Here is an 18,557-nt window from a genome sequence, read left to right on the forward strand (position 1 = left end):
TCGTCCGGCTGGAGGAGAAGTTGCGGGAGTTGCGCAAGACATACACCGCCAGGATCCAGACGCCGCCGAGGAAGGATGAGGTAAGGGTGCCTGTCACCACCCGCCGACCGCCTTCTGTTGCCACCGTTCCGTCAGTGCCCCAGACCGGACCCGCGATTGCCGTAAATTGCTGCACCCAGAGCCCCGGACCGCTTGCTGCGGCGGTGCCAAGCACGTCACACCCTGCAGTGATCATGCCAGGGCCGGCACGGTCCATCAGAGGGTTCACCCCTAGGCCTATGGGGCCAATACCTATTAGGGGCCCCTTTACCCTACAGCTGCCCCCTGATACAGTTATGTGGGCACACCCTCCTGTAGAGGAATACTACAGACGATACTTGCCAGCAGAGCCAAGTGGTTATGATGTGCCACCGTGAATCAGCCTGCTAGGCCTTTGATTTATTTCTTCTGAAGTTTCATGTTAACCCTTCCAGGACAGGAGTCCTATGTTGCTGGTCCTTTGTTGCGGCTGCCAGTTTGTCCACGGCTCAGTGGTAGGTGTTGACCACTGAAATTACAAAGTCAGCAAGGCCAAGCTTGTTTTCCAGGACCCCCTGCCTGCTTTTGTACCCCACACCAAGTTGTGCCTGTTCCTTTGTTGCACCTTTTACCCTTCTCCCCCTTTTCAGGTTGATCAGGGGTTTTACAGCACTTTTCTTGCTGTCATTTTATTGTGCAACCTGATACTAAGGAACCGTGCCCGGAGACAGACTCAAAAGGACCTGAGCCTCTGAGATTCTTACTCTTTTAAAAGTATTGTGCCCAGAGATGGACTCCACCGCATGAGAGCCTCTGTGATTTATAAGAAATAACCTGGGTACGGACTCATGTTTGTTATTTGAGCCTCCAAGAACTTTTATACCGTTTTCTACTGTTTTATCATGGACTTATTCATTGTCATGGACTATCCTGGTTATAATGTTACGCTGTGCCAGGTCAGCGCCCCCGTTCCATTCATTATCCTGAGAGAAGAGAACGACGCCCCTTGTCACTACCCTGCACCTTTGCCAATTGGACCTGATGTAAATGCAGTTGAATTGCATATATGTATGCCTGCATGTCTCTTTTTCTATTTCAGGTACAGATTCCAGTTGGGCGACCCATGATGGAGTACGAGGGCGTACTCAGCTTAAAGCAGTGGGGTATGTAGTGTACGGGAACTGTAATACCCGTCACTACCAAAGGTCACTTGGTGTGCTGTCGTCCCTCCTTAATTATGGAAAGTTGGTATATGTCAGTTTTATAAAGTGTCATGTAATGTGTGTATTTCCCTGTTACTATGAAACTTGCAAGTACAGGCCGGCTAGGGGTGTCATTCCAGCTCTTAGGCATTAGAGGGAGCTAGAGAGCCCTAGTTTATATAAGGCCCAGTCAAGGAAGGGAAAGGCAGTGTAACCTGATCTAGTGTGGAGTGCAGAAGCAGTCTAGACCAGAGCTCAGAAGTTTCTAGAGCCTGAGGAAGCTGGGAGAGACTGAGGCAAAGATCAGAGGAGCCAGAGGTACTGAGAGAAACAGAGGAGGTACTTATTTAAGCCATAATCAAGGATATAAAGCCAGACTTAGGTTAATGGGCCTTGGTGAAGAATTGCTACATTCCAGGATCAGACAGAGTTAGAGTGCAAGCTCCTTTGCTGCAAATCCTGTGTTCAACACTCTGTAATTACCCTGCTGTACTGAATTGCCTGCATCGACCGAATTGCAAAATAGACTGTATGCTGAGGAACTGCGTTTCCAATATTGTCTCTGCCTGCAAACTACTAAAGTTGAAGTTCTGTTTTAACACCACGTTTCCTCAAATTATTCCTGCATCCGCAAACGGCGTGCCACCGTTTACTTGGCACTGGCGTCACGAACTATTCCTACCTATACCTGCCCTTGCAGAGAGTCAGCTGTACCAGGTTAGTGTATATTGCACTACTACACTCAGAAACACCTACTACGCACAACTTGAGTACACTGCATTGACCTATGGCCAGAGTTGGCACAATTTGCCATGGAACTCTTGGCTTGCCCCTCGTCGAGTGTCCTGTCTGAAAGGACGTTCAACGCAGCAGGGGGGATCATGGCAGATAAGCGCACTCGCCTAGCTCACGACACTGTGGACTACCTCATATTTCTAAAAATTAATGAGGCATGGATCTCGGAGGAATTCAACACCTGTGACGACCACGTCTAATTGAATTTGCTCATGCCAGTCCACACCAATCCGCTACCACACAGAACAAAGAATGGTCCTTGTCTTATGTATATACAGCGGCATAAAATGTATTTTCCGTCAGGTAAATGCCTAATTTTTGGCGCCCATACTCCAGTGGCCTACAGTGCAATTTTTATCAAGTGACCGCCTAATGTACCTCCAGCCACAGAATCACAAGTTCTTTTGTGTCAGGTGAATGCCTAATTTTTGGGGCCTCTACTCCAGTGGCCTACAGTAACATTTGTATCCAGTGATATCACGCTTCCAAGTTTGGCATCACTTGGCACCATGAAGTCGCAGCCTAACCTCACAATGTGTTACATCAACACAAAACAACAACTTACGCTTGCCCGGCTAGGCACTCACTATACAGAGGTCTCCCTAACTCACCTCTAGGTCAGTGTTCACACTGCAGTATTCGGCTTCGTCAGAAAGCCTCCTAGCTATGATCAGTGCAACCCACTGGGGGATATGGTCCAGTAGTCCTCCTGACTCTTACCGTGCGACACCTCTCTTCTCCAGGTGTCACTGGGTCCCCCCAAACTCAGGCTTCCTCAGCCTTGTGGCCGCCCAGCCCTCCTGTCTGGGACCACACAGGTCTGCAGGTCTGTTCCCTGGGGCCTAACTCCTTCTCTCCCACTCTGAGGATTGCTTTATCCCCAAGTGATTATCGCACCTGGCCTCACCACAGGCCAAGTGATTGTGGGGAAAACACAGCAAATCATACCAGACATCTCCTCAAATAGATACGAGGCCTGCCACTGCCTCACAATATATATATGTGTAAGTAAAGCTTAAAGGGGTTGTCCCACGAAAAATATTCTACCGTTTTCAAAACAGCACCTGGATCTGAATACTTTTGTAATTGCATGCAATACAAATTTTAGCATAGCCACTAAGTTATTCAATAAAATGTATCTGTATAGCGCCACCTGCAGTTTGTTCTTTTTCTTATTTCTTTGACCTGCTCAACGAGATGGCCGCACATGCTCAGTTTCATCCTTCAACTGCCTCCTGAGCTGTGATAGGGAAAGCATGGACACGCCCCCTGAGCTGTAGAATAAAAGACACTCCCCTGAGCTGTCAGCTTGATATAAATTCTATATAAATAAACATTCTAATACTGTATACTTTGTGTTAATTACTCATGGCTCTCAAGATCTCTGCTCCCTGTCAGTGGATGGAAAATTCCTCTGATGAGAATTTGCCACAATTGTATCCGAACTAGGATATCCTCTGTGAGTTGTTTAGGCTGGATACCATTGTGTCAAACCGTTAGCTGGGTTTCCAGTCTTGAGATTTGAGCAAGAATGTTCCCTATCACTGACATCAAGCAGAGACCTTGAAAATGGTAGGAAATTGATACAAAAATTATTAGTCACTTTTCATTATACCCTGATTAATCCTTATTTACATGAAACCAGGAAACCTCTTCATTCTTTATTACTCTAACATATAATCACAGATATTTTCATTTTCAGTTGCAGCGCTGTGGCTTTCAATTGTTTCATGGTTTGGATGGCAGCGCAGGAATGCTGGAAGTTGCTAAGAAGAAAGACTTGTACCAGGAACTGAAGCAGAGCATGCTGGGACAGGGACCATTACCATGTGACTCTGGTAAGGGAGTAAAGTTAAAGGGGTTGTAAGGGACTTTAAAAAGGATTGGCTATCCATGGGATAGATCATCAATATTAGAAATCGTAAGGGTCTGACTATGGGCACCGCTGCTGGTCAGCTGTTTAATGTGGCCACAGTTCTCCAGCATGCATCGTGCCCCCTCTATTGTTTCATGTATTTTGTACTCTCTAGTATTACAGTTCAGTCCCATTGTTCCAAAGAAACAAACCCCCTAGTGAACTGTAATCCCAGGCACAGTGGAGGTCATTTATTAAGACCAGCATTTTAGATGCCGGTTTTATTAACCCCTATATCTGGCAGTGGATCCAACAAAGTTATGAAGAGGCGCCAGCCTCTACATAACTTCAGCGCATCCAGCGGCAATCTAAATGTAAGCCAATGTAGGTATAGAAAATGATGAATGAGACATGCCTACCAGCCCGTTCCCTTCCACCAGGTCTAAAAAAATTGGGCGTGGCGTGGGCGGGGAAAAGTCACAGATTGCAGTGCAACTAACCGCTGCGCCAGAAATATGTCTAGTATAGGTGTATTTCAGGATAATAAGTGACCCCCAGTGACAACTAGACATACAGGGCTGTGCCTGGTAAACCATGAAACTGATCAGCAGGGCTGCTGAGAGTCAGACCCACCATCACCTAAAACTGATGCCAAATCTAGGGATAGACCATCAGTTTTAAAGTCCTGGATAAGGAAGGACAGAAAATGGGGTTCAACACCAACATAAAACAAAAACTACAGTTCTTCCAAATGGGCACTAGATTACATATAAGGAACTATGCTCATCATTCACTTGACTCGCAATGAAGGGGAATTCACACACCCTGTATTTTTATACCGTGGATTTAGTGATCAGCCACAAAATCTACATGTGTTTTATTTGCCACAGATTTCCAGCATAAATACACTGACTGTGCAGTGGAGATGTCTGTGCAGAAAGCGGTCAGACATTCACTGCGCATGCGCCGAATACATACGCTCACAGGGAGGATCGCATTCCGGAGGAGATGGGCGGGCTGGAGGGACGCGCTGGGCGGTGGCAGTTTGTGAAGGTAGACCGAGCCTCTAGGTGCTAATGACGCCCCCATAGCACCTAGAGGCTCATTAGCATATCGATATAAGTTCTTTTTTTAGCGAAACGGCTGCCCCAAAACCTATTATATTAGGATGGTTTGTTAGAGCAGACACTAGCGGATCGCTAGTGTCTGACAGCTAAATATGTCAAACGAAGTGGTAGAAACCCTTTAATGTAATAGCACAGTGGCCATCTTGTGTCAACTACTGTAGCCCCACATTTACCAGCTGGGTCACAAGCCAACCCAACAGGGGGCATTCAGATTTGCTGAAGATGTGGTACCTCCTCCGGCTGGGAAAAAAAAAGAAATTCAATAAAGCTTGGACCGTAAATCACCATTGACTATATGGTCATGGTGTATGGATTATAATGTATACTGTACAGCATGGTGTATGAACTATAATGTAAACTGTACAGCATAGTGTATGAACTATACTGTATATTGTACGGCATGGTGTATGGATTATAATGTTTATTGTATAGCATGGTGTATTAACTATACTGTAAACTGTATGGCATGGTGTATGAGCTATACTGTATATATTGTACAGCATGGTGCAGGGATTATAATGTATTCTGTACAGCATGGTGTATGGATTATAATGTATATTATACAGCATGGGTCCGGAATTATACTGTACATTGTAGAGCATGATGCAGGGATGGTGCATGAACTATGCTGTATATTATACAGCATGGTGCAGGGATTATACTGTATTGTACGGGATGGTGCAGGGGTTATACTGTATGTCTTTGATGAGACAATTATCTTAGGTTTTCATATCACCCACCTTTGATGGCGCTGTGCCCAGCTCTGAGTCGACCCCGCTCAGCAGCTGCCAAGGTTTACGGGGAACACTGGTGGTGCTGCCCCTTTAAATTATTTCATCCATGCTTTCCATGAGCTGGTGCAGAGAGAGCCCAGCAGTCATGTATGATGTCTGTCCTCTTTACCTGTCTTCTTGTGCCTGATGTGTAAAGGGGCCCAGCACCAATCAGGGACGTGGCTGACGATCAGTCAAATGTCTAGTCAAGGAGAGAAGACAACAAGAGGCAGTTGGGAGGAGGGAAGGTAGTGTCTAATGGGCTCCATAGTGTGGCCCTGACAGGACAGCCCTGATCCACATTTTAGGGCTCATTCAGACAACTGTAGTGTTTTGCGGTCTGCAAATTGCAGATCTGCAAAAAACACGGATACCGGCCCGCGTGCATTCCGCAATTTGCGGACCACACATGGCTGGCACTATGATAGAAACTCCTTTTCTTGCCCGCAATTGCGGACAAGATTAGGACTTGCTCTATCTTTTTTGCGGTGTCGTGGAACTGAACTACAGATGTGGATAGCAGACGGTGTGCTGTCCGCATCTTTCACAGCACATTGAAATGAATGGGTCCGCATTCATTCCACAATCATACGGTCGTCTGAATGAGTCCTTAGTGTTAGTTGTCAGAAACTGCATCCGAGTGCTCTCAGGGCAAGAGTTATAGCTATAGGGTTGTGTGCCTCAGTGAAAGACTGACACCATCAAGCTGTTTACCTGATCGACTGTTCAGTTGCCCATAGTAACCACCAAGCTTATAATAACAATGTAACCATCAGGCTTTGTGCCCAATGGTGACTGTAACCGCTAAGCACTGCTTGGGTAAAATCAAGATGCAAGTGTCTGTTTCATGGCTGCGCCATACTGAGGTGCGGTCCCAGGATAGGATCCAGGGTCACATCTAAAACTGACCACTTCGTGCTGTTAGTCTGTTCATTTACATGGTGCAGTCTGGAAGGGGTTAAGTAAGAGTCAATGGTCCGGTTACTGAGTGTCGGCACCTGGACCAGTGGCTGTCAGTAACAGAACAAACATGCTCCCCTCAAGGAGGAAACCCTGAGATAGACAGGGGACCATAAATATATGGCGGTTATCTAAACTGAAGTACACTGCTCAAAAAAATAAAGGGAACACAAAAATAACACATCCTAGATCTGAATTAATTAAATATTCTTCTGAAATACTTTGTTCTTTACATAGTTGAATGTGCTGACAACAAAATCACACAAAAAAAAAATATGGAAATCAAATTTTTTAACCCATGGAGGTCTGGATTTGGAGTCACCCTCAAAATTAAAGTGGAAAAACACACTACAGGCTGATCCAACTTTGATGTAATGTCCTTAAAACAAGTCAAAATAAGGCTCAGTAGTGTGTGTGGCCTCCACGTGCCTGTATGACCTCCCTACAATGCCTGTGCATGCTCCTGATGAGGTGGCGGACGGTCTCCTGAGGGATGTCCTCCCAGACCTGGACTAAACCTTCTGCCAACTCCTGGACAGTCTGTGGTGCAACGTGACGTTGGTGGATAGAGCGAGACGTGATGTCCCAGATGTGCTCAAATGGATTCAGGTCTGGGGAACGGGCGGGCCAGTCCATAGCATCAATGCCTTCGTCTTGCAGGAACTGCTGACTCACTCCAGCCACATGAGGTCTAGCATTGTCTTGCATTAGGAGGAACCCAGGGCCAACCGCACCAGCATATGGTCTCACAAGGGGTCTGAGGATCTAATCTTGGTACCTAATGGCAGTCAGGCTACCTCTGGCGAGCACATGGAGGGCTGTGCGGCCCTCCAAAGAAATGCCACCCCACACCATTACTGACCCAATGCCAAACCGGTCATGCTGGAGGATGTTGCAGGCAGCAGAACGTTCTCCACGGCGTCTCCAGACTCTGTCACGTCTGTCACATGTGCTCAGTGTGAACCTGCTTTCATCTGTGAAGAGCACAGGGCGCTAGTGGCGAATTTGCCAATCTTGGTGTTTTCTGGCAAATGCTAAACGTCCTGCACGGTGCTGGGCTGTAAGCACAACCCCCACCTGTGGACGTCGGGCCCTCATATCACCCTCATGGAGTCTGTTTCTGACCGTTTGAGCAGACACATGCACATTTGTGGCCTGCTGGAGGTCATTTTGCAGGGCTCTGGCAGTGCTCCTCCTGTTCCTCCTTGCACAAAGGAGGAGGTAGCGGTCCTGCTGCTGGGTTGTTGCCCTCCTACGGCCTCCTCCACGTCTCCTGATGTACTGGCCTGTCTCCTGGTAGCGCCTCCATGGTCTGGACACTACGCTGACAGACACAGCAAACCTTCTTGCCACAGCTCGCATTGATGTGCCATCCTGAATAAGCTGCACTACCTGAGCCACTTGTGTGGGTTGTAGACTCCGTCTCATGCTACCACTAGAGTGAAAGCACCAGCAGCATTCAAAAGTGACCAAAACATCAGCCAGGAAGCATAGGAACTGAGAAGTGGTCAGGTCACCACCTGCAGAACCACTCCTTTATTGGGGGTGTCTTTCTAATTGCCTATAATTTCCACCTGTTTTCTATCCCATTTGCACAACAGCATGTGAAATTGATTGTCACTCAGTGTTGCTTCCTAAGTGGACAGTTTGATTTCACAGAAGTGTGATTGACTTGGAGTTACATTGTGTTGTTTAAGTGTTCCCTTTATTTTTTTGAACAGTGTATATTGACAAAGTGCGGTCAAGAAGGGATTAAGGGCCTCTGCAGTAGGGCACATTGACAGTCACTAAATGGTTAACCCTTCAGAACACTGCCACCAACATTAGTCATAGACATCTGTGACATCACAAGCACATGTGTCATAATGAAAGAACCCTTGTAAAAAGCCGGCGAGCGGTCATATTTGGTGCCGTACTCGATGGCCTGAGGACCATGACTACCCCTGCACACCGCCTCTTGATGAAATTTGGAGGTTTCTTGCAGGAAGCCCATCGCCCAGTGGGAGGAAAGGGACATCCGCCTAGCCAACCAGATCAGCCCAGCTGCTGCACCCCCCCCCCCCCGCCCTCCCCGTACTATTTATGTAGCAGCCACATAGTGGCATAGAGGACCTTTTTCACTACAATAAAAAATCTAAACTAAGCATACAGACATGAAGAGCAGCGCCCAGGGATCTCCCTGCACTTACTATTATCCCTGGGCGCAGCTCCGTTCTCCCGGTATAGCCTCCGGTATCTTCATATGCTCGGCTCAACTGGGTGGAGCCTGCCCGCGTCTTCTTCTCCCAGGCTGTAGCGCTGGCCAAACGCAGCGCTCAGCTCATAGAGTTTTTTTTTCCTCTCAGGCTATGAGCTGAGCGCTGCGATTGGCCAGCACTCCAGCCTGGGAGAAGCAGATGCCGGCAGGCTCCACCCAGTTGAGCCGAACATATGAAGATACCGGAGCCTATACCGGGAGAACAGAGCGGCGCCCAGGGATAATAGTAAGTGCAGGGAGATCCCTGGGCGCCGCTCTCCATGTCTGTATGCTTAGTTTACATTTTTTATTGTAGTGAAAGGTCCTCTTTAAGCCCAAGGGAAGGGCATCCCTCCAGCCATGGTTCCCTAGAGGTTTCCTCCACAGTGCGTTTTCCTCTACTGAGTGCTGGAGGGTGACTCTCTGTGAGTCGGGGGTTTGCCATTTTTTATATTTTAAGTAAACAATTTGGCCATTTATTTTCCAATTAAGGCTACTTTCACACAACCGTTCAGAGCGGGTCCGTCTGATGTCTGCTCAGACGGATCCGCTCCTATAATGCAGACGTTTGGATCCGTTCAGAACGGATCCGTCTGCATTATAGTTTAGAAAAAATTCTAAGTGTGAAAGTTGTTCAGACAAATCCGTCCAGACTTTACATTGAAAGTCAATGGGGGACGGATCCGTTTGAAGATTGAGCCATATGGTGTCATCTTCAAACGGATCCGTCCCCATTGACTTCCATTGTAAGTCTGGACGGATCCGCTTGCCTCCGCACGGCCAGGCGGACACAATGCAATTATCTAGTCAACCAATCACATGGCAGTTGCTTCAATGCATTTAGGGGTCCTGGTCAAGACAATCTCCTGAACTCCAAACTGAATGTCAGAATGGGAAAGAAAGGTGATTTAAGCAATTTTGAGCGTGGCATGGTTGTTGGTGCCAGACGGGCCGGTCTGAGTATTTCACAATCTGCTCAGTTACTGGGATTTTCACGCACAACCATTTCTAGGGTTTACAAAGAATGGTGTGAAAAGGGAAAAACATCCAGTATGCGGCAGTCCTGTGGGCAAAAATGCCTTGTGGATGCTAGAGGTCAGAGGAGAATGGGCCGACTGATTCAAGCTGATAGAAGAGCAACGTTGACTGAAATAACCACTCGTTACAACCGAGGTATGCAGCAAAGCATTTGTGAAGCCACAACACGCACAACCTTGAGGCAGATGGGCTACAACAGCAGAGGACCCCACCGGGTACCACTCATCTCCACTACAAATAGGCTACAATTTGCACGAGCTCACCAAAATTGGACTGTTGAAGACTGGAAAAATGTTGCCTGGTCTGATGAGTCTCGATTTCTGTTGAGACATTCAAATGATTATGCATTCTGAATGGAGAGAAATCCGTTCAGGATGCATCAGGATGCCTTCAGTTCCGGAACGGAACGTTTTTTGGCCGGAGAAAATACAGCAGCATGCTGCGCTTTTTGCTCCGGCCAAAAATCCTGAACACTTGCCGCAAGGCCGGATCCGGAATTAATGCCCATTGAAAGGCATTAATCTGGATCCGGCCTTAAGCTAAACGTCGTTTCGGCGCATTACCGGATCCGACGTTTAGCTTTTTCTGAATGGTTACCATGGCTTCCAGGACGCTAAAGTCCTGGTTGCCATGGTAAAGTGTAGTGGGGAGCGGGGGAGCAGTATACTTACCGTCCGTGCGGTTCCCAGGGCGCTTCAGAGTGACGCATGGGGCGCTCTGACGTCATTCTGGAGCGCCCCGGGAGCCGTACGGACTGTAAGTATACTGCTCCCCCGCTCCCCACTACTACTATGGCAACCAGGACTTTAATAGCGTCCTGGGTGCCATAGTAACACTGAACGCATTTTGAAGACTGATCCGTCTTCAAATGCTTTCAGTTCACTTGCGTTGTGACGGATCCGGCGGGCACCTCCGGCAAATGGAAGGCAAAACGGGGTCCAACACCGTATTAGTATGGTGTTCCTAATAATTCTTTAGGTGAGTGTATATGGTATATATTGATAGGATGTGCCATAAATGTCCAATAGGTGTGAGTCCCACCTCTGGGACCTGCTCATATTTCCAGAACAGGGGCCCGAAGTAAAACAAGAGCACATTGCACATGCAGGGAATCCTCTCCATTCATTGCTATGGGAGTTCCAAAAAAAGCTAGTGCACTCACCTGTTTTAGGACATCCCAAAGCTGCGAATGGAGAACAAGCAGCAGAAGCGCAGCCACCTACATTCACCACTAGGGGACTCCTGAAAATAGCCAAACCAGCGCTCAGCTATTTTCTGAAGTTCCATAGCAGTGAATGAATGGTGGCCACACATGAGTGACTTTGTCTGTACACTGTGGGGCATCATCCTATGGTTATGTTATAAATGCCCCAAATGGAAATACTCCTTAAAATGAAATTCATTATGAAATAACCAAGTTAGCAGAGCATTGCTAGGACTCAGAGCAGTGTTAGGAGTCCCAGCACCATTGCACCGAATGAAAACAGTCTCTGGTGACGCCGAGGGTCAACGACTGTTCTGCTGAACTCTGTGGGGTGAATGAATCAATCTTCTACGACAGTTTAGCAAATTTAGCCACATGTCCAATTTTGTACCTACATTGGAACAATGTCTGGCCTAAATATATAAATGCGTATTATATATGTAATATTAGGGGATTACATAAGTAAATAATAGCATTCATCATTCATCAAAGCTATCTACCAGTAAAACTGTCTTCATTGTCCATAGCAACCAATCATAAAGCAGCTTTCATTTTTCCAGAGCAGGTAAAGAAATGAAAGCTGAGCTCTGATTGGTTGCTAGGGGCAACAAAGACAGTCCTTGGTAAATGAGATGTACGTTACAAGAGATTTTTTGCATGTCTGTATCATTACAGTTCAGCAATAACACCACAAATCGCAGTCCAAGTGCCCTCATTGTGCCAGACTGAGCCCTTATACATTTAGTCAAGTGTCTTGGATTGCCCTCATAACTACCAGCCAAAGTTAGTGCCAGCCACATCACTCCTACATATCTTGCAATTGTGGGCCCCTTGTGGTATCTAGTGTCCCCATTAGAGAGAGTGAGCGACAACGCCATATAAGTGCCAACCAATGCCCCCATAAGTTTCATCTGCTATCTCTGGAACTAGCAGCCATAGTTCCCCAAGAAATACCAGCAATACTGACCCCCACAGGTGTGATGCACAGTGATGCCAGGGATGATAGCCCCAGTGCCCCCATTACTGCTATCCAATGTGCCCCCATAACTGTCAGTCACTGTACCTCCATAATTGAAAGCCACTGTACCCCCAAACTGCCTGCCACTATGTCTCCATAAGTGAAATCCACACTGCCCCTACCACTCCCACCAATATTGCTAACATAGGAGCTATTCACAATGATGTCAAAGGTGACAACCATGGTGCCCTTACAAATGCCATCCACAGTGCCAGTACTAGCCACTATGCCCGTCTAACAGAGCAACCACAGTGCTACCATAAAAGACAGCCATTGACAGTACCATATTAGTGCCAGTAAATGCCCCAAAACTGCTTGCCATAGTTTCGTTATTCATCCACAAATGCCAGCCACAGTTCCCCCATAACAGATAAATGTCCTATAAGTTTCCACCATATCCATAGTTGTGCCATAATTGAAAGCCACAGTGTCCCACAATCGCCATAGCCTCCTCCAGAACAGTCTTTAACTTTCAGGTGCCCATTTGTCCTTTTCTTTTTCCAGACATGTGCTCTTTCTGGCAAAAAAAAAAGGCTCAGCCAATATTTATAAATTACCAAAAATGCCTGGGATTCTCAAGGGGGAAAGGGGTGGGGGCGGGAGTGGGGTGCACAGCAGGATGGGCACTATAATCTGCTACAGTGCAAGAGCTGAAGGACCTGTGATGACGTCACCTTAATGTGATCAGTGCAGGAGGGGCCAGAGCTCAGCAGTGGAGGGGAGAAGTGGGAAGGACCTGTGATGATGTCACCATCATGTGATCAGTGCAGGCGGGGATGGAGTTTAGCAGTGGAGAAGTGGTGAGCCTGAGAAACCTTGAAAGTTGTAGTCCTCTCCTCTTATACTACCTCTCTGAATTGTCCTCGGATTTACCACAATAACAGAATGGAGACGCTGGGAGTTGTAATCATCTCCAGTATTGGACTGGGGGGCCCACTACACAGGTACATGCAAATATGCCCTCACGGGTACAGGTGAATCCCCTGGTCGGCCCCGAGCAAAGTGGGCAACTAGTCCCCCGCTTTCTGCACACCTGGCAAAGTAGAGTGACTGCACAAGGTATAGATAGGCAGAGTGCAACACCTTAACCAGCCTAAACATCCATATAAAAAAAATTATAGATTTATTAGTTTATAATTATACATGGATTGGGTGGCTGAGCCGACTTCTAGAAATCAGTACAGTATCCTTGAATGCTAGGCACCCACCTTCGTGATCAATCACCTTGTAACGTCTTGATGCTGTCTGCCACTGTGTGAACGGGTAATATTTGCAGGCATATGAGCAATGGGCCCCCAGAATGAATTTTACTGGTTGGCCCTAGGCACCCCAGTCTGACATGGCTCCTCACTTTAACACCACAGTGGGGTTCATATTAAGCATTTTTAATGCAAACATCCTATGCTCAGGGGTCCAAATATCTATGGTAGACCCTGATGGCTGCACTGACAACTCTCCCTAACAATTCCTGTGTTATATTGGTAGATATATAGTAGATATATAACAGAATAAATTTACATATTGTCTGTTTTCAGAAAAGTATGATGCAGTAATTATAGTTGGAGCTCTCAGTGATGGACAGGTCCCTGTGTTGGTGCTTCCAGAACTGCTTCGTGTCACTAAACCAGGTGAGAATACTACACTACCTTATTCTAAGTTCATTTATACAGAAAATGCAGGCACTTACATTTTTTTTTTAAAACTTTTTAGCTGGTTTTATATTTCATTTCGCAGTAGGATTTGATTGAAAATAAAATACTAAATATTATCCTTCTGTACTGTCAGTTTACTGCTGCTGTGAGCCACTATCGGCTAATGTAATAGTAGGTGTAGATTTGGGATAGCAGTATGACTATTATTCTTTTTGTACACAGAAGAGCACTTCACTTTTCAGTGTAATGCTCTAATTAAGTCAGTGCCCCATAGAGTGCTAGCCACATGTTTGGATCAATTTACTCCACCTATAGATCATTCATGATCAGAGGAATCAGACAGGGGAAAGGAAATAGAAGGGTTTTATTCTTTTTTGTAGTACTAGTAACAAAAAAAACTAGTAAAAATGTAATTCGTGAATATGCTTAAAGGGAACCTGTCAGCGGCAAAAGCCATCCCAAACCGCCAGCAGTACCTTCAAGTAGCCGGCAGTGAGTTTCGAATGATGATTTTCTTACTGCATTCTGATGAGGCAGAAGTATGAAAAACAATCTTTTATCCTCCGTCCGCGCTATTTTCTAGTCAATCTTGAAGTCAAGGGGGCAGCGGTCTCCTTGTTTCAAGTCAAGATAACCGCGCCCCCTTCCCTGCCCCTTCGCTGTGACTGACAGTGCTTATGCCCGACAGCCGGCTGGCTTTGCCGAACTGCCGGTGTTCTGACAAAAATCCTTACTTCGTGAAAATACCTTACCCCTCGTGACTTCCGGGGTGTGCGCCTCAACTTCTGGGGGTGTGCGCCTCAGCGCAAGCGCACTACCACGGCATGGGTAAGATAAAATTACATGGAGCGCTGACTCACGGACACTGCGCGTGCGCCGTCAGGGGTAAGGAAAAGACCGGCAGATCTCCTTATCCCTGACGGCACACGCGCGGTGTCCGTGAGTCAGCGCTCCATGTAATTTTTTCTTACCCATGCCGTGGTAGTGCGCTTGCACTGAGGCTCACACCCCCAGAAGTTGAGGCGCACACCCGCGGAAGTCACGAGGGGTAAGGTATTTTCACGAAGTAAGGATTTTTGTTTGAACACCGGCTGTCAGTCACAGGAGAAGGGACAGGGAAGGGGACAAGATTACCTTGACTTGAAGCAAGGAGGCCGCTGCCCCCTTGACTTCAAGACTGACTGGAAAATAGTGCGGACGGAGGATAAAAGATCGTTTTTCATACTTCTGCCTCATCAGAATGCAGTAAGACAATCATCATTCGAAACTCACTGCCGGCTACTTGAATGTACTGCTGGGATGGCTTTTGCCGCTGACATGTTCCCTTTAAAAAGCATCGTAAAACATATACTGTATGTGATATGTCCTCCACACCTTAAACTGAATGCAGTTTTTCTGCCCATGTCTAGGTGGTTTTGTGTGCATGACCACACGGAGTAACATCTCTAACTTGCAGTACAAGGCTGAACTTGAAGAAGAATTGTCTTCTTTACAGTACAAAGGATTCTGGGAACAGGTCTTGGTAGAAGAAGTGGAGCAGTGGGAGAAAGCTACATCAGAAAAGGAGATCAATCAAGAGTCTGACTATATCCCCGGTGTTATATTCATTTATAGAAAAATGTCAGCCCCTTCTATTGTCAGTTGATTACATATATTATTTGGTATATTTTGTTCAACTGTCACTCAAAAAAGTTCCTCAGAATTTTATATTAATAAATGCCATAGCTGGACATACTATGGGGGTTTTATGCGGGTCTATGATATTCCCTGTACTGCCAGAGGATGCACCCAGTTTGGCGCATACTCAAGCAGCCAGTGCTCCAGAATGAGCTTCGAGCTGCTGTAGATTTCTGTATTCATTTACACCATAAAAACTGGTAGATAAATGTCCTAGACGCACCCCCTCCTCGCCCTCACCATGCTCCCGTTTTGGAAAGTAGCGAGGGCAGTGTAGAAATGCCACTTACAACAAAATTTGTCGAAAGTGGTGTTTAAAAAGACACAAAAACACAATGTTTCCCACTTTTTGTAACTGGCACAGGTTGATGATAAATCTCCCCTTATATGTGCAACTGCACAAGGGCCCAACATGCAGTGGGCTCCACTGTCACCATAGAAACAGCTTTCCCCAAATCCCCGATTTCAGCAGGAGTGGCCAATCATCTAACGTTTATGGAGGCCTCCCAACTCTTCCCTAGTGTAAGATGCAGAGAGAGGTGTCGAATTGTAACATGCTCATTCCTTTAGTTCTTGGGAAACTAATAGTGTTGATCAAGCACCAAAGTGCTCGGGTGCTCGAGTAGAACACTTTGCGATGTTTGGGTGCTCAATGGGAGAAACCGAGCATTAAACCAGGCACCCCCTGCTCTGAAGAGGGGAGGGTGCCGGGTCCCACTGAGGTCTATGCAGAATATCGCTGTACAGTGAGGGAATCCCTTAGTGTGAGTTCGCGGCTTAGGAGTCCCTGCTCTGACTCCATATATAGCTATGTCCATATGGACACCCAGTGTATTTAAATCTAATTTAGTCTCTATTTCTGAAAACTTTCTGCTGGGATTTGAACTCACAACCTTCTACATTAGAGACAAGGACTTTAACCACTCGGCTATAAAGCTGAATGATAAACTATGTCAGTTATACAGCTACATGTTAACCTGTAGTGAAATATGAAATGATACTTCTGCTGTATAGGAATATTTGCTACATGACACACTACGAGGTTTTTCTGACACAGTTTATGATTCAGCTTTATAGCTGAGTGGTTAAAGTCCTTGCCTCTAATGTAGAAGGTTGTGAGTTCAAACCCCGGCAGAATTTTTTTTTAAATGGAAGCTAAATTGGATTTAAATACACTGACTTGAGCATCGCGCTCAAGCACACAAGGTATTCGGCCTAACACTGCGATGTGCCAAGCATCTCAATGCTCGAGCCAAACTGGTGTTCGGCCGAGCATGCTCGCTCAACACTAGAAACGAAGCCTCCTACCAGTGGAATCTGGCAGCGTCTTTCTGCCCTCTCTCATTGACAACATGCGTGTTCTGTCTTCTTACACGTTCACACAGTGTGCAGTGTGACATTCAGCATAAACCATTCTTGTCTTCCAAATAAGAGGACTGTTCTTTGGAGTCTAACTTGTTTATTAGTCAACAGGTCATATGTGATTGATTGGTAAAACAGTATTGTTTGGTAAAACTACAAGAATACAAATAACATGTATAAATATTAAGCATGGATAGCATGTACTATAACATTTGCATTGACAGTAAAAGCACATGGTAAAATGGCTGCCTATACATAGGTATGTAATCCTATCTAACAGTAAAAACAACTCCCTGAGTAACAATTACAACTAGTTGAACAGCTCTGCATAACATCATGTCCCTGAAACAAAGGTAGATCTCTCACCAGATATGCTTTTACAAGGATGGAGTTTGAGAAGGAGACATGCATAGGACAGCTCTGTACTGTATCCTGGAGACTGGAGACTTCTCTTTAGAATGCTTTGCACGCCCATAAGGCAGTAGCCTTTGTAACAGGAAAAACAAAGTGTAATACAACTTAACACCACTAGATGGTGCTATAATCACACTAAACACTTCAAAAATACCAAGACTGAGGCAGACGTGATCTGTAATGATTCTATAACCCTGCTGGGCAGAACAATATATATTCTCCACTCAACCAAGCATGCATGTATGGGGAAGCGGGATTGAGAGACATAACTGTCGGCTGGAAAAACGTTTGGCCAACAGTTATCTGATGCGTATGGCAGGCTGTAATATTAGATTGCAAATAAAGGACTGGGCTAATTAATTCTTCATGGCTCAAAAATATCAGTTGATTTTGTTAGAGAGACTTATGGGAGAATTTATCATGAGGGTAACACATAAAAATCAGTTTTGCTTGAGTTTGTTTTGGAGTACTTTGCGCCAAATTTATCTTTAATTGTTTGGTAAATTTAGTGCATCTAGCATAAGGGCTCATGCACATGACTGTTGGTTGTTTTTCAGGCCTCAAATTGTGGATCCGCAAAACACGGATACTGGTCGTGTGTGTTCCGCCTTTTGTGGAACGGAAGGGCTGGCCTCTAATAGAACAGTCCTACCCTTGTCCGTAATAGAACACGTTCTATTTGTTTTGTGGAATGGCCATACGGACACAGAGTCATTTACGTGAATGGTTCCGCATATGCACCGCAAAAAAAATACTGAACGGACATGGAATAAAAATACATTCGTGTGCATGAGCCCTTACACTTTTGTCTAGAAATGATACTTTTTTTTTTTTTTTTGCACCACCTACTACTGGAGTTTTTTGCAACTTTTCAATCAGCCTTTTAAAAAAAGCTACGGTGATAAGTCTGGAGTAAAATTTATGAAAACATAACTACCTCACCCCCTTTCAAACCCACTTTCAAAAGTGAAGTAACTGGTTTATGATAATAAGTAAGCCCAAAAAAGTTTCAAAGCCCTATTTTTTGAAGACAGAATTCTTTAAAATATATGTTTTCCGTGTTTTGGATCCACTCCTGCTTTTGGCTTACAAATACCCAGGGCTTTTTTTCTCAGAGAAAAGGTGGTGGAACGCCCCCGAATCCGCCCCTTTAGAGAACAGGGATGCAAGTATAATTTGGGGTGGCTATAAAAGTCCAGCCCAGCAAAGAAACCCCTCAGATGGGG

At 45.9% G+C, this 18,557-nt stretch overlaps 1 protein-coding gene across 2 annotated transcripts in view; it reads left to right on the plus strand.

Annotated features, from left to right (window-relative positions):
- The window catches only part of METTL27 (methyltransferase like 27), a 107,835-nt gene extending 91,665 nt beyond the window's left edge, over positions 1 to 16,170 (plus strand). Inside the window, exons 3-5 of one of the 2 annotated variants that reach the window (XM_040423626.1) lie at positions 3,718 to 3,853; positions 13,762 to 13,854; positions 15,288 to 16,170. In XM_040423626.1, the coding sequence (XP_040279560.1) occupies positions 3,718 to 3,853; positions 13,762 to 13,854; positions 15,288 to 15,523 (465 nt within the window). In that variant the 3' untranslated portion in view covers positions 15,524 to 16,170. The remainder of the gene's footprint in view (positions 1 to 3,717; positions 3,854 to 13,761; positions 13,855 to 15,287) is intronic. The other variant, XM_040423625.1, reaches the window with a different exon arrangement.
- The last annotated feature ends 2,387 nt before the right edge of the window (positions 16,171 to 18,557 follow it).

Source organism: Bufo bufo, chromosome 3, assembly GCF_905171765.1.
Source record: "Bufo bufo chromosome 3, aBufBuf1.1, whole genome shotgun sequence".
NCBI classification, from domain to species: Eukaryota; Metazoa; Chordata; class Amphibia; order Anura; family Bufonidae; genus Bufo; species Bufo bufo.